The sequence below is a fragment of the Leptosomus discolor genome, chromosome Z (genome assembly GCF_034619465.1).
Source record: "Leptosomus discolor isolate bLepDis1 chromosome Z, bLepDis1.hap2, whole genome shotgun sequence".
Classification (NCBI taxonomy): Eukaryota; Metazoa; Chordata; class Aves; order Leptosomiformes; family Leptosomidae; genus Leptosomus; species Leptosomus discolor.
In genome coordinates, this window is record NC_141419.1 from 73,896,142 (window position 1) to 73,913,375 (window position 17,234).

General features: G+C 39.0%; 1 protein-coding gene across 1 annotated transcript in view; it reads left to right on the forward strand.

Moving 5' to 3' along the window:
* The first annotated feature begins 5,174 nt into the window (after positions 1–5,174).
* PLPP1 (phospholipid phosphatase 1) overlaps positions 5,175–17,234 on the forward strand; it is a 40,253-nt gene continuing 28,193 nt past the window's right edge. Inside the window, exons 1-3 of the mRNA XM_009950571.2 lie at positions 5,175–5,260; positions 7,745–7,904; positions 11,319–11,599. Coding sequence (XP_009948873.2) covers positions 5,175–5,260; positions 7,745–7,904; positions 11,319–11,599 — 527 coding nt within the window. The remainder of the gene's footprint in view (positions 5,261–7,744; positions 7,905–11,318; positions 11,600–17,234) is intronic.

Genomic DNA, 17,234 nt, shown 5'->3' on the forward strand with positions numbered 1-17,234 from the left:
CTGGCTGCTCTGCTCAGGAGCCGAAGGGACACAACCCACTGGTGTGTTTCTATATGAGGGACTGATTTGTGAGAGGACGAGAGTTCAGTTTTACTAGCTTGGCCAAAGTGCTGCCCCGAGTTTCTGAGGAACAAAGTTATTTTGCCACAACTGTTTTTACTTAAACAGGTACTGCAAATGCTGATGTTCCTGGCAGGGGAAGTGTTCAGTAGTAAACAGAGTTTTGAGTAAGTCACTTCTCTGGGCTTAGCTCTGCTATTTGGCACTTCTTCAAGAGAAAAGAATGTTTCTATGGGCTTGTAGGGCTTAATTTCTCCACCTTGCTCACATCTAAAAAATATTTAGGTGGTCAGGTCACATTGTCTTCTAATTCAAGCTAAAAATGTTTTGGTTTTGTTTTTTGGTTTGGCAAAAGCTAATGTCTTCAGTATCATGATGCCTTCCTGAAAGACACCTTTGTAGCTTTGCTTCTATGCCAGCTTTAGCCTATTGGGCATTAAGCTTAATGTTGTCTCCTACGATGCGTATCAATGTTCTGACTAACTTTTCCTTTCTACAGATTAGCAATCAACTGATCTCTTTTTTGACAAAATAAACTAATCTTTTATGCTCTGTTTGTGAAAGGGATAAATTTTGCAGGGAAAATTCTATTGAAAGCACCTATTTGATAAACAACATAAGCACTTACTGGGCTAATTCATACTTTTCTTGAGGGACAAATGTAGCTACTGCTGTGGAAGAGACTGGTAAAGCAGGGGACTGCAATGAAACCTACTGAAGATTGTTAGACTGGTAGATGTGCACTTTTTGCAGTAGTGCCAAAGCTTTATAGCCCACTGTTGATAGTTTTGCAACTAATTGAAATCAAACTTGCTGTTTGACACTAAAGTGGACTTCTGCATTCTTTAACTTTGAAGTTTTGCGTTACATACTGATTTTATTGTGCTGCACATAATATCTAAACAGGACTTTGCCTCTTATCTGGTAAATTTTTTGAAAAGGAAAGTGATGTTTTATCTTCATGGGGTTTTTTTGTATATTCATGGCACTGGAAACCTTTTTGGGCAATGCTGTTGAACTTCATAATCTGATGTGAGTTCTACTTGATACTAACTGCTCATGTTATGCTACTACAGATGAGTATTATCTCTGAACCCAAGCTTATTCTGAGAAATAAACTGCTAATTTGTGTTTGTTCAAACTCTGTTTAAAGCCATCATAATAATAACAACTCATGTTTATACTATGTGAAACGTTAATGTGCAGGGTGATGCACTTTGGTTGAATTGATGAGCAATTCCTGGGTGAGATCAGTGCTGTGAGGGACAGAGGCTGAGAAATGTCAGTTGCTGCATTCAGCTTTGGCCTCACTTCTGCCCTGTCCATGGTGAGGGTATGCTGCTGGGCTCCATTTGAAATCGGGTGAGGAAAGATCTGAGGAGCCCCACTTGCAGTTTGGTACTTGTACAAATTACTCGTACCAGATACAGTTCATTTTAAATAAATAAATTGCAGTGACTTGCATGTGAAGTCTGTGGACTTAATATTGTACTCTTCTCAATCCTTCAGGTACATTTGTTAATACAGTGGTGAAGAACGCATACAGTGTATGAAACTGAGTAAAATAATTGGCAGTCTGACAGTGGAATGAGTTCCAGACAAGGACTTTTAAAACGCTTAGTGAAGCTTGCTCATAACTATGAGAAAGCCAAGCAGTCACAGTGGTTTGGAGTTGTTTTTGAAGGTATTATTTATTAGAGTATACAAAAGTGTAAAATGGAATAAGGAGAAATGTAGGGAGGAGTTGCAACTTACATATTTAAATCTTGTCATTTAAGCAAAAGAAAACCAAAACAAACAGTCTGTGGCATAGACTTTGTCTCAAGTCTCATGCCTAGTCACTGGTAATTTGTTGTTGACACCCAGGACTTAGAGACTCAAGGGGCTGGCAAAAAAGGGAAGGGACTGCACCAGGAACCATAGATGAGCAACAGGGAAAGTAAGTGAAAGAGAAGGGAAGTTCCTTTTTGTGCTGCCTCTTGTTTCCCTTCCTCTGGCTCACCCCATTGCACCTCTTTCTGTTCTGCCTTGAGCAGTAAAATGCTCATGGAGACAGATGGTTTTTACTCATCTTTTCTGGAGAGAGGTGAATGACAAGCTGCAGCAGGTGATCTTGGTGAGCTGTGGAGTGATGTTATAGGCGTATTTCTTGCTAGGTGCCTTCTTTAACTCTACTGCCTCTTTTAAGAAATGGGAAATCTAATCCATTATACTATATGAGTCAGACTATTGGACAAGTGTACTAGAATTGTTCATAATATTTAGTCTTATCAGTCAAGCTACTTGTGTTTCTACCTCTTATGTTCTGACTAAAAGGCTATTTCAGAGGCCTATATATCTCCCTCACTATGAAAGTCTTTATTGCCAACTGTATTTGTAGCTCCTTAGTTCTTGGTTGTTCGATCAGTACTGCTCTCTCTTATCTGATATCTACTGCCTATGCAATTAGCTGATATACAGCCCTTACATTCTGCTGAACTGTGCAAACACCAAGTTTTCTAGTTTTGGAGATCATGAAGAATGTACCTTAGCAGTCCTTCTCTGTCTGGGTTTAAGACAGATGAATTAAAACTGAGCATGTTTGCAAATTCTGATTGAATGCTGTTTCAGAAGAAATTCTTGTTAGGTGGCTAAAATTGTTAATGTCTTGGAAAGACTTGTCTAATGGTCACACTATTATATTGTTCTACCACAACAATAGGAAGTGGATATTATTTTTCCCTCATGTTTTGAATTGACAAGCTCCCAGTTCATGCGAGTTATATAACTCAGAGCTCATTACTGCACAAATCTGTCTGTTCTCTTGCTTCAGTCTTTAAGAGTTGTTTTGCAGGCAGAACTGGCTGACCTTGATCTTCCACTGTAGCAAAGATTTGCCAGCTCTGTCAGCAGTACAACTACTAGTTATTCATTAATGATGCTGGCATATGCACTGCATAACACTAGCTCATTGGCTTTATCCTTGAGATTACCTTACTGGTAACCTCTTCCCAACCTTAACATACCTGTTCTTATCTTCCCTTTAGACAGTTTCTTCCCTATGTTACAATTGCCTTGGAAAATGAAGTATACATCAGTGATGCTTTTTGGTATTGTCATATGGGATCTATTTAGTAAAGAGCCTTTAATGACCCTGTGCCATCTCCACTCCTTACTTGAAAGGAGTATGTAAACTCCCCAATCTCTTTTATTTTCATGTAAGACTAAGCCCAACTAATTTTTACTAATTCTCCTTCTCAGTGTGCCAGACTCAGTCCTTAGAAATTGTAGCTTGTTTAGGGAAAAAATGGACATTTGTAGAAAAAGCAGGACCTTTCTTTTAATTTTCTGTGGTAACACGTGACTGACAGATGAGCAGGATTTATTTTGCTGGTGATGTGCTGTTGAATCTTTGCTACTTTTCCTTGAGAAACCACTTTAGACTTTACGGGAAGTACACTATCTCCTATACTACTATTAAAATTCATTCTTCAGTTGTATCTGGGAAGTTAAAGACCTTGGCGCTAATGATAGTTGTACTGTTAGGAAGACAACTATCACTTGGTGTCTTCAGTCATATCCAGTCTCCCTGTGCCAGGAGGTTTCATACTTAGGAAATTACTACCACGATACAAAAACTTATCCCTGTCTTCTGAAATTGTATCTCTGAGGGTGAAAAAGTAGTCTGTCTCACAACTATAGGGAAGCCCTGCGGTTGTACTTTGTATAGTAAGAGATTTTGGCTCTTTCATCACTTACACCAGTTCTTCTGCTTGTTTGTCCTGCTTGTACTGATGAAAAAACAAAGCTCTATTTTTCCTCTGTCTCTGCATTGTCTTTGGGGGGGAGACTTGCACTGCAGAAAGTACTTAAGCTATATATTTGGAATAACCTTGATTTGATTTTAGAAACTTTTTTTTTTTTTTTAAAAAAAAAAAAAACTAACCTAAAATCCCACAAAGCCAGACCTCGAGTCATGTAAAACAGAACAAAACCCCTACGTGTTGTGAGAAGTTTTCCTTAATGGCTTCACTTGTCAGAAACAGTTGGAGATGCGGCCTCTGTGGTTTGATGACTTCTACTTTTATCCCCCTTCCCAGCAGCTAATAGTGAAGCCTATCTATGTGTATTTAAAAAGTAAATTAAACTTGCTGTATGAAGTTTGTTCTGAAGGAGTAGATATTGACATTGGAGAGTACTTCAACCAAAAAGACCTCAAAAGCCAGTATTGACATGTTTTTTCAGACTAATAACTGGCTTGGATTGAGAAAAAGGTAATTTATAAATGTTGTAGTTCTGTGACTTTAGTTTTCAGTTTAACAGTGTTTAGTAAATCTGATCCATCTTGCTGTAATCTGGTTTTTAGAAATTAACTTTTACCTCAAACTTTAATGGAGCATGTCTCCTTTCAGGACTGAAATGTGCTGAGCAGTAAGACAAATGACTGGTGGAACTACTTTTTAAATCTGTTACACAGTTAGGGGAAACTGAAGAAACACTTCATGAAGTTTACTGTATAAGCTTTTTTAGCAGTACTGTATTTCAATGCATAGAATTTCTGATTAATTGTTACTTCAAACGGAGGAGATACCTAGAACTTTAAGGTTTGTACTTAGCTAAATTTTGCTGGTTATGACTTCAGGAACCTGTTTGTATGAAGTTTTCTTTCTTAGTTAGCAAAGTGGGATTGGTTTCAGATAGAGTAAAAGAGGTGGAAAGAGATTATGAAAGAGAAGGTGTTTTAATAACTTATTGTAGCTGGTTCTCACTTGCTTAAAAAGCAAAACAACAACTTTGAGTTGTTTGGTATTTTGTTTGCATGATCTTGACAGAGGAAGATGCTGCGAGCAATTACAGACTAATTACGTCATGATCTCAGTATTGCCGAAGAGTGAGCACACATTTCAAGCAAGTTCTCTTTGCATGGAAAAGTGTGTCATCACTGCCTGAGGGACTTCATTCCTGTGATACACATACCATTGCTTTCCATTTCTGATGCAGCAGCAGGCAATTACATAAAAAAAAAAAGCCCCCTCAAACACCAGAGTAACCTCACCACTCTGCAAATTTTATCTCCCACCTTGAGAAGCTGAAACATTCATGTGTGTGTAGGAGAAAATGAGGAGTAAGCCACCATGACGCCATTATTTATAGAGCAGGGATTTAAAAAGGATGATACTGGTGATGTGATGTCAGTGACACCACCTAACCATGATCACAGGTATTTGTGGCAGTGTGCTGAAGCTGTGATAAGGTTTTTCTAGGCTGAACTTAATTTTTTGAGGAACTGCTTTACCATGATAATTAAAACTCCCTGCTTTAGAGAAGTAAACCTGTAAATAATCAAGATCCTCTTATTTGTGTGCGCCTCATTCTCCAGTTCTGGAGTTCTAAAAAACACACTTCTCCAATACACAGTCTTGAATCTTGGTGTTAGTTTGTGTGCAGGGCAAAGGATGATGTTTTTCATTCCACACATTTTATAGAATAAATGGTGTTGGAAACCTACCATGGCATTCTGTTGAGAAGCCACCTTCCCTCATCACGAGTGCACACTGCTTCTACCTGCTCCTGTGCATAAATTAGCTAAATACTAAACAACTGATATATCATGCCACAATGCCAACACAAGGGGAGGGCAGAAATGAGGTCTGGGCTGCAGAGTTTTTCAAAACCCTGATATTTTTACTGTTAGGAGAAGGGGAGAGGGATTTTTTTTTTCCTGGTAGGAAAGGCTAGGTTTTTGCACTGCGCTGCAGGGTCCAGCTCCAGGGCTCTGTGCTGGCTGGTGTCTGAATGGCTCAGTGTTTTGGTGAGGCTCTGGCTTGGCTCTTAGCCTGTTCTGCTGTCCTTTTTCTGCTTTGTTGGTGTGCTTGGACAGCTTCCAGAGCTAGATCAGTTGTAGTCCCGCTGGTGTAGAACTGGAAACAACCCCTCTTCACAATGACCACTTTCAGAGGGGAGGTTTTGCATGCTATTGATTTTATGACTGTAAACAGTACAGAAGATACCTGATTCTTTCTGACGGGCTTAGCTGCAATACATGGGCACTACAATAAGCCCATAAGTGCTTGGTCATGTGTCATAAGCTGTGTCATTCACCAGAGGTCACTTCAAGGAAGTTTTTACCTTATGAGCCATTAGCTTGTTACTTGCTCTTCTGTGTCTGTTTTCAAACTGAAGCCTTCTTTTAAGCAGTCACTTCAGAGTGTGAAGAAGAAAATCTGTAGCAAATAATTGGTGAAACCACAGTATGTCTCATTCGTGGTGGGCCCAGGAGTCAGGCTCAGTTTGGAGAACTTCGTGAATGGAGGTTAAAGGGGGAAGAGGGTCAAAAAGGATCTAGGTATTTTTGTTTCTTTTTTTCTTCTTGTAAATCCTGACTCTGTAACTTAGTGTTTATCTTCCCTAACAGTCCTCTTACTGCTTGGTTGGTATATATATATATTTTTTTAATCCTTTCTTTTTCTTCTCTTTCCACATTTGCTTCTGTTTGTACACACTTATTGGGGTAGTTGTGTATATGGAAAGGAAAAGGTTAGCTATGCCTTGACACGGAGGCTCTGAGGAGAGAACTAGGACAACAGCAACCTCTTTCTCTGGCAGGAAGGAGGCTGTTTTTCATCCTTCTGATCCATTACTGGTAGTTTAGGCATTTCTCCCCCCAGATGATTTTTGTTGTCTAACTCTAAATTGGTATTGCAATGTGCAATACTGCTGACTTCTGAGCACACTTTAATGGCACTGGGCTGTACATCCCTAAGTTGAAGAAGACTATTCGTTGTTTTGTTGAACATTCTTCATAGCCCCCAATTTATGTTTTTCATGCAGCCATTTCTTTCTGAGGGTATTCATCCCTGTACACAAACAGTTGTGGAGATGCTGTATGTGTGTCAAGGATGGAGGATCAGGGTTAAAAAATGATTCTGTTAGTCTGTAGTAATTTGTATCTTATTTCAAGCTTTTTTTTTTAAAAAAAAAAACTTTGCTGTTTGTGGTGTTGGTTAGTGTTGCAGGTGTCTTGAGGTTCAATAGCACAGAGCATTGTGTGTCTTAAATCTTGTGTTGAGTTTGGGATGACCTAAAGGCTTCATCTTCTGTGGAAGAAAGGGGAATAAAGTCTCCATACCCTGAGGTTGTAGTGCTTGTGCGGTGACCACATTGTTCCAGGGAACTACCCAGTGTGTGTGCAAGTGAGGGGATCTCATGCATGTGTACCTTTTCCTTTTGTCCGTATCTTCCTGAAAGCTTCCTCTGTATTTGCACTCCCCAAGAAGCACTCCTTTTCTGCTTTCGTGAAATGCAATTTATGCTCTTCTGACTTGTAAAGCTGTCCAGAGAAGGTATAAAGGGGCAACTGTTTCTCACTGGAATATAAAGGAATAGTCCATCACTGTGGCGGTTGCAGCAGGTTGAGCAACTCTGTGCTTGTCACTGAACTGCTTACTCAATCGTATTTTCTGCATGCTTTCGTACTTGATGTGCCACAAATGTGAAGGTGAGAGGAATCCTGCCCTGCTCTCCTTCATTCAGCAGTCCTTCCTGGGAGCTGCAAAGACAAGGCAGTAGTCACTGGCCAAAAGAAGTGCATAACCTTCTAACTTGCTGCATGTCTGTTCTTCTTTATGCACTTCTCTTTGAAAATGCGGGGGGTATAATCATCGCCAGAGTTTGTGTTGCTTTTGTAATGTATTTTTTATTCCTTTTTGCTAGCTGGCTTGCCTTTTGCAATTCTCAGTTCAAGACGTATCCCCTTCCAGAGAGGAGTTTTCTGTAGTGATGAATCCATCCGGTATCCATACAAAGAGGACACCATTTCTTATAAGTTGTTAGCAGGAATAATTATTCCTTTCAGTATAATTGTTGTAAGTTAAACTTTTCTTCATTGCATTTGATTTCAATGGGGGTGGGGAAGAGGGAGGAGGGACAATCTGTTAATGCAGACTTCTAAAACTGTATTCTATAAAATTTCTTGACTTTAAAATAATGTCCTTAGACCAGGTGCTAAGCAGTAGAAATGATGTTCTGGCAAAAATAACTAAAAGGTTTTCTTTAACTGAGGGCAAACACCTAGAATTATGGAACAGAAAAAAAATACCTTAGAACTATGGTGGCTTAGTTCTGTAGTCTGAGAGAGAAAAAAATTCCTCCCTTGCTGTATCAGTTAAGAATAACACTAACCTTTTTTAAATGACTCTCAAGCTTTTCTATTTTAAGAGCTACTACTTTCAGAATGTGAGTTTGCATGACCTGTTAAGTCATTTTTATCTGCCACAAGAGTCATTAGAAATATTCTATGTGTGGAAGTGTAACAGATACTAAGTTCTTTAATAGAAAAATACCATGGCTTCCAATCAGAACTTACCAAAAGCATAACTAGAATGAAAAGAGTGTGTATCCAGGGAGTTTTTCACTGGATACTTCCCCGAAGGTCAGGATAAAACTCTGGGCCCATTTGTGTTTGAATTAATGCTAGGACTCATTTTCATGCTGCACCTAATCTGGTTGAAAATGGGGTACTATTCTCCTTCCCTCCTCTTCATGCCTCAGCTGGAGACATTGCCTCTGTGTCTGCCAGTTTAGGATCTCCCTCTTTGACCACAGCTCCTAGCTCAGTTGAAGTGTCTCAACCATATAGTGAATATGTATTGTGAAGATTTAATTACATGCTGTCAGCTGAGCTAACCTCATAGCTTACTGTGGACAAAAGGTGAGGTCCCACTATTACTGTGTCTTTTGCCACCTCTGATGGCTTGTCTGAACCAGGATAAGCTAGAGAATTTCCTTAACCTGGCAGAAGACAGCAGCTTTCTTTGAGCTAGTTGAACGAAAAGGCTCCTGGAAGAATATAATATCAGTGCTGGGGCAAAAAGTGATGGGGGCACGTCCTTGGGCAGGGGCCTGTGGTAGAGCTGGACCTCATCAGTTACCCATTTTGTGTTCTAAATCTCATGAGACTGCACTTCAGTTCTAACAATGGCCCTTCAACAGGGGCTTCAAGATTCATCTCCGGATGTGCGAAAAAACTTAAAGGCTCTGTGTTGGGTGACATTCACGCTTATCAGAGCTACACTTTAAGCAGCGTTAAAAAAATCTTTTAATAAGATTTTTAGGAGTATAAATATTTATCCAAGTGTATTTTAGGAATCAAAGCTAGAAAAAGAGCAGCTAAATGTAAACCTCTCAGTATTGGCCAGCTATTTCCCTGGGCTAGTGGGTTAAAATCAGGAGGGATATTATGGCAATCTAACTCTTGCATAAAGGCTGCATGGATTTTTATCTAGATTCCAATATAAAGGTCAACTTGTACTTAGGTTTGCTCTTGGGTGGAATTTTTTTTCATAACTGTAGCAAAGTGGGCCTAGGAATCAAAACTGTGACTTACCTAGTTTTCCTTTTTTTGGAAAAACTGCATAAAAGGCTTAGAGAAACAGTTTTGGAGCAGATAAAACTTTTCTGGTTTTTGTCTGTTCCATTAGCTGGCAAGTGGTTTATGCTAAAAGATTGTGCCTTTTTAGGACTTTTTTTTTGCACCCTGTTACTATCATTGCACCCTGTTACTATCATTGCACCCTGTTACTATCATTGCACCCTGTTACTACCATTAAGAGCAGCAGTAGCTGGTCACAACTGAAGTCCATCTAACTTGTTACCTCATTTCTAGCAGTGGTTGAAACAGATGAGTAAGGAAGAACACAAGAACAGAGCAACCAAAGATAGATGTTTTGCTCTCGGTACTTTGCTGCCAGCCATATGCAGCTCAGGGACTTCCTGAGTCAGAAAAGGCTTCAGTGAATGTAGTAATTTTTAATGAATGTATTTCCTTTGAATTTATCCAATCTCTGTATAAGCCTGCATAAACACGTGGCTAACAAAGTTACCTTTAACATAGGGACCATCTTTTGGTTGTGAAATCAGGCTTTTTTGTCAAGATTGCTTTAAAGTCAGATGGTAAAAGCAAAAGTTGGTGTCCTTTACTCAATTCTCAGTCAGATTGTTGAACATGAATACTCTTTGATGTCCGCATCCAGTGAAGCAACCTTCTTGCAGGTTTTGCAGCAGTGTTCTTCAAAAGGGATGCATTATTTATAAGTCTCAGCTGTGATATTTCTGCTCAACCAACTTCATTAGGAGATTACTCTATGAGATAGGAGGATTCTGTATAAGAGCATACCAACATCTACTTTACTGAGAACTTCTCAGCTTTAGTCTATGTTCTGGTGTTTCTCTGCTTCAGTCAATGTTTCAGTGTGGTGCAGGGTCTAAAAATTTCAGTGTCACACATCTGATGGGACTGTCTGTTTGCCTTAATGTGCAAAGCTGCCAACAGCTACTTTGTCTGTGGTCTAATAACAACCTCATTCACTAAAGCTCTGCTTTGCTGGGGTCCTGGATTTGTCACTCTCAAGTGACAGATGGAGCCACCATTATATCTTCACAGGATTTTGTAAAGATCACTTTACATATGTGCATACAGTCCCCCACCCATTTGATCATCTGTATGAGTTGAGCCTTTCTGTACGAGATGGGACTGTCTGGTTCAATATCCAACCTGTCTGGGGTGAAGTTTTGTACTTGGTTTAAGGAAAAAACTCACTTTCTGCAAAAGATAAAGTTGCATGAAAACAAAATTGAATCTGCTTTCCTGTCAACATTTGATATGCACTTGATGCATAAACCCTGGACATGCAGAGTGGAAAAATCCCTGGAAAGACCTCAGTAATGCCTGTCTTTCCCTACTGCCATTATTTTTCTCCCCTAAGGATTTAATTTTCCTGAGGACAGGAAATTTCTTTGTTTAAATAACTAGCCTTTCATATCCAGAAATGAAGTCTAGACCTTTCAGAATAGTCTCTGGCTTCACGAGAAACCTAATGACTTCGTAATGAAATAGAAAAATTTTGCTCAGCAGACGTTTAGCTGAAGAAGACTCAATGTAAAATGAAATGTCATGCTGGAGGAAATGTTTCTAATTGAGGCCATGCCAAGTAATACAGATAAATGTTACTCTGAGAAGGCTTTCTTTTAATAAATATTCTGAAAATCAATAATAGTTCAACATGAAGCAGGATAAGGTAAGTTTGTTTTGTTTGGTTCTTTTTCCTATGTAGAAGTGTTGAAGGTTTGGGTGTGGTTACTGTTGTCTCTTGGAAAATTTAAATTTATAGATTAATGTTTATTAAAAAAATTATTTATGAAACTACATGTCTGAGTATTAACAGCAATAGAGTAATAAAGTGATTATCTTTCTTTAACTGTTTTCCTTATTTCTCTTTCAGATAATCCTAGGAGAGACCCTCTCTGTCTTTTATAATCATTTGCACTCAAATTCATTTGTCAGAAATAACTACGTAGCCACTATTTACAAAGCCATTGGGACCTTCATTTTTGGAGCAGCTGCTAGCCAGTCATTGACAGACATTGCCAAGTACTCCATAGGTAGACTGCGTCCTCACTTCCTCGCTGTGTGCCAGCCTGACTGGACGCGAATCAACTGCAGTCTAGGTTACATTGAGAACTTTTCCTGTCAAGGAGACAAAGCAAAAATCAATGAGGGAAGGTGAGTCTCACTAACCTTATATACATGGTTGTAAGACGTGTTTATTAACTTGGGACGATGAGTTTGGCATCGCTACTGCATTTTTTTGTCATTCTCCTAGAATAAATTTCTTGTAATGATTTCTAAAATTTGAGCCCTGTCTAGAGACGGAGATTTTTTTCTAATTTCTAGAAACTTGTTTTATTCGTTATAGAAGAATGCATAAATTATTGTTTATTCACTTCTGCTTTTTTACAAAATGTGACATTCAGTTTTTATTCAGCTTCTATTTATGTTTCTAAAATATCTGTGCATCCCGATGAAGAGAAGAATTTGAAATGTGCCTTAAATTGGATGTGCAATGGCAAGGAAAAGAGTTCAGATTTAGAATGAAAGTAAATAAAAACTGGATGTATCCATATAAAAATATGGAGGGCTGTTAAGAGAATCACTGTACTCAGTTTTCCCATCATTAGGCATTTCATTACCTTAAATATTTACCTACAGTTCAATTGCAGCAAGATAACGGGGAAACAAAAATCAGGCATCTGACACTTTGGAGTTTTTTGTCACTGTTACAAACAGTGTTTGAATACTATTGGAAATCTTAAAGTATGTTCAGAATAATTTCTGGTATTAGAGTTGCTTGGGCTCCCTGGAAGCTTAGCTTCAGTGAAACTTCTTGCCATTCTTCTTCCAGAAGGCCTGTGTATCCTGTTAATCAGAACTTTTATCTCTGTGTTGTTTTTAAATATGTGTGTGTAGGTTTTGTTCACTGTCCTCTGTGCTCATTTGCTCTTCTAGCATGTGTCCCTATGGATCTTCCAGTAGCATGCATGGTATTCCTTAGCAGTCACAGGCAAATGTTGCCTATTCATTTGGTAAGGGACTAGGTCAAGCTCCAAGTCATGTGCAGCAGCTGTTCAGAGATGCCAGGGGAAGTTTGTATTTTGAACGGCTGTTGGTAGTAGAGGAGCAAGTGCTGATAGGCAGTAAAGCAGATAAACCCTAAGATGACCAGAACATCATGCTGGTAGTAAACAGACGAATTGGCATTTGTTCTTTGAGGGGTTAAAGTAGAGGAGTGTGCTTCATGTGCAGCTTTTTTTTTTATTTGTATTACTAGTGCCCATAATTGTGCTTGGAAGACTTTACTTACATATTCAAAGCTGTTCTAGACACTGATTATTGGATGTGCTTTCTTTGCCTGTAACTAGCCCTGTAGAGCCAGAATATCCGCTACTAAGGTACAACTTTTATCTCTGTTCAGGAAATGTGTGATGTACTTCTGAAGACTTGTAATGGTCACTTTGTATATGACTGTCAACTTCAGTTTGGAAGAAGGCAGAGTAAACAAAGGAGGATTATCATGGAATGTAGAAAATAATTCTAAGCATCATGTCTGTCAGACTTTTAAATGTTACTGACTTTTTAAAGGTCTGACTTGTAGTAGAACAACCTTAATTGAAATAAAGGAGATGCTACCTCCCCCAAGATAACATCTTGTCAGCTTTGCAAATTTTTTGAGTTAGCAGAAGTAGTTGCCAGAAACTAACTCTTTAGAGTGTGACAGAAGATAAAATGGTAACGTAGAAGGGATGGGGAAATACAGGTTTTGTTGATTATTACATTGTGGCAGGGGTAAAATATTCTGACGATTTTGCTTCAACTCACTAAAAGTGGTATTTATTTTTGGTTTTCTGCTACTGTGTGAAAAGATAGTTGTCTAAGTTTCAAATGAAATAAGTCTAAACAATTGCACATTCTCAGGTAATTTGTGAAACAGAATTGTATGGTTTTGTGCATGAAACTGTGGGCTCAAAATTCAGCTTGGGCATAGCTCAAGCTGTGAGCTAAGTCTTCAGCTGAACTTCTACATGAGTCTAAAAATACTTCTCAAATAACAAGGGAAAGGCAAAAAAACTTGAGTTGATTGTAGTAACTAAAATGATCATAAAATAAAATTTCCTGGTTTTTGGGGATGCCAAAAGGATTTTAGCTTACTGGAAGCAGGATTTGTCTGTCATATCTTAGCTGATGAGCTGTTAGGTCTGTATTCCCAGCAACTGTTTTGTTCCCTTTTTCTGTTGGCCCTGTTGCTCCCTAGAAAACGATGTAGGAGGGCTTTCTTTGGTCAAAGCTTGTCTTGAGGTGGTGACTTAAGTGTGAGCTCACCTGTGGTGTTTCTGCTGTCAGCTGAGGCTTTTCGACGCACAGAAAGCTGTAATCAAAAAATAAGTTAATGAGGTCAAAGAAGGGTAGATTACAGCGGGACATTGTCCTGTACAGGTGGATGTCGTGGATGCAGTGACCCAGTCATTCTGAGTTTCTTATGGAAATCGGGCCCTAGATCTGAAAGGGTGGTTTCAACGATCTTGGATCATGTGCCTACATACCATACAGTTAATAGGCTGCTAAGAGGGGGGAGTCTGATTGCAGTGAATTTTACAGCAAGTTGGAGGAAGTCAATAGGCTCTCAAACTGTCATTTGGGTGAATTTCTGGATCAGTTGGACAAAATTATTAGCAGCAAACTTACTACCATCTATGCTTATTTGCATGAAATAAATACGCAGGTAGAAATGCCAAGAAAGAATGAAGGCAGGACAATTGGTGTTGCACGCAAAATCGTATGTTCTGAATTGAACCTACTATTCCTGTGTAGTAGTTGAACTTGAAGTTGGTTTTGAATATGTCTAAAGAATCATGCTCGGTTACATAGTAAACAAAGATTAGATTTGTCTTTTTGACTGTTTCTTAATTGATAGTAGGAACATAATGCTTCCGGTCTAAGAATCCATTGTGTGCTTCCACTATGCATATTGTACCCTTCTATTTTGTTCTCTCATCCCTTCTTATAATTTTATACTTATCAAAAGTGTAAAATAGTGTTAGTATACGCATCCCTGAGTAGATCAGAGCTTTTAGTCTGAAATAAAGTGCATGTGTGTTGAAGAGATTGTGTATAAGATGGAGGTCTCTAAAGGATACTTCAGAAGTGGTACAGAAGTTAGGTAATCAACAGTTGTTCCCATTTCCTCCTAATAGTAAAACTGAAAGGTGAAATATTTGAAGTAGTTTCTTATTTTTGTTTTTTCCCACATGAGCATTAGGAAGATGAAGTAAGCTGTGGAACTTTTTGCAGTGCTGGGATGTGTATCTTTATAGGGGGTTCAAAAAACCATTTGACCAAACTTCTGGAAGAATAAAACCCAGAAAACAACCTATGCTTCTGGAAGTCTGTAAGTTTTACGGTTGGAAGCTGAGAGTGCTTTGGACACTATTGTTGCATATTTTGTCCCAGTATTGTTTTATGCGAATCTGATGTTTGCAACTCTTTTCATATGTCTACTATATTATAACAGAGGCATGGGGGAAAGATAATCATTAGTCTTTGTTGTTCATCAGTAACAGTAGCATTAAAATACATACTAAAATACATATGCTTTATCATAAATATAAAACAATGGACTTATACTTGGTTGTCTAAATTAGTAAAGTGGCTGTGGGTTTTGGTTAGTTTCAGTAAAGTTTTTCTTTCTAACCTGAGCTTGATAAGCTAAGCCTTGCTGCCTTAAGTATCTTGTTTGCTCTGTATCACACTGAAAACAGTCCTCTTCAGTTTTAAATAGCTTAGGTTCTCCCTGACAACTTTTACAATGTGTTTGCACTTTCAGTACTACTGGTGGTTAAGGATCACAATCATAGTTGTATGCTTACTAAATCTCTCATATTTGTTGAAAGATGTAAGAGTTGGCATATATTATTTGAAAGTATGTAGCACTTGAAGATCTTTAAAATATCCATGGAAATAACTAGTTACATTAAAAGTTGCTAGTTAAGTATTAGCATTAGAAACTGTACTTTTCTGTGTCTCTTGTAAGACCACCCTTTCTTCAGGCAGTCCTTGGCATTTCATTTAGGCTAGACACAGAAGCTTGGTATGAGCTACTTCATGGCAGTTTCTGAGGGTGAATGACTTAATAGAACTGCAGTCTTAACCTTTTATGAAGGTGTTGCTACGTTTGATGCCAACTAGTTGTACGTAGACTTTTGTAGTATACTATTTAAATAAATATTAATAGTAACTCAATAAATGTGTGATTTTTATACTCAAAAGAACCATCACCTTCATAGATCAAGCAATGTTCTCCGTAAAGCGTGTAACACAGTTGAGTAAGATATATAATCTTAAAAATGTATAGCTGCACTGGGCAGAAGGGTACAGAACTTCATATCATGTAGTTTCTTTACTGGGAGACAGTGGCTTGTTTAGTGTTTTGGAAAAGCAAATTTGATAAGCAAGCACAAGTTCTAGTGTCTATGGATGAAGAGGAATCAAAGCCAAGGGGTCCTCCTATCACTAGTGCTAGCAATTAGTATGTTCACACTTAGTAAACCAGTGTTAATGCTACTGGATTGCCTTTAAGGTGATTTCTTTAGCACTTACAAACATAATGACTCACTAAATGGCTTTCCATTTTCAAATCAGCAAAGTTGAGCTCAGTAAAATAAGTAGGTGTGCTAGGCTGATTGAGGGAGGATATGCGCAAGCAGTCTCTACTGATTTCTGATCTCTTTGGCTTTGGCAGCTCCCATTCTTGTTCAATTCTTCCTTTTCTTTTGGCTTGTTACTGCTTACCTTTGTGTGGTTTTGAGTGGGTTGGCAAGATACCCAAATTCTTCAGAGGCAGGGAGGACACTGAAAGGACAGATGATGACTTCTCCATTCCTTATTGTTAGCTAAGGCATACTTCCCAAACCTGTCCGCCCCAGCCAGGCCATGGCAGATTGTTTATGTGTCCTGTTTGTTAGCTTTCTTGCATAGAATCACAGAAGGGTTTGGGTTGGAAGGGACCTTAGAGATCATCTAGTTCCAACCCCCCTGCAATGGGCAGGGACACCTCCCACTAGAGCAGGTTGCTCCAAGCCCCATCCAACCTGGCCTTGAGCACTGCCAGAGAGGGGGCAGCTACAGCTTCTCTGGGCAACCTGTTCCAGGGTCTCACCACCCTCAGGGTGAAGAACTTCTTCCTTGTATCTAGCCTAAACCTGCCCTCTCCCAGCTTCCAACCATTACCCCTCACCCTATCACTACACTCCCTGATCAAGAGTCCCTCCCCACCTTTCCTGTAGGCCCCCTTCAGGTACTGGAAGGCCGCTATAAGGTTTCCCCAGAGCCTTCTCTTCTCCAGACTGAACAACCCCAACTCTTTCAGGCTGTCCTTGTAGGAAAGGTGTTCCGACCCTCTGACCACCTTGGTAGCCCTCCTCTGGACTCACTTCAACAACTCTATGTCTCTGAAAGAATTAATAGAAACCACTTAATATTTTACTGTTCCTTTGGTGAGTGTACTTTGCTGTAGCTGCTGGTTGTCTGTCTGAAATGAATTTGTAAACAGTGATGCTTGAATGTCTAGTAGAGTAACAAAGTAGAACATAAAGATCTTCTGTTTTCTTCTAGTGTATGAATTGTGGGATAAGTCTTCAACACTCTCAGAAAAGCCTTTGTTAGCATATCTTAACACTTGATTGGTATGGAAAATTTTTTTTAGGCTTCTGGTACAGTAAAAAAAAGGCAATTTTAAAATCTATTAGTTTAGTTATGCTTAAATGTGTTATACTTCAGGACTTCAAGATGGGTTGCCTTCTAACTG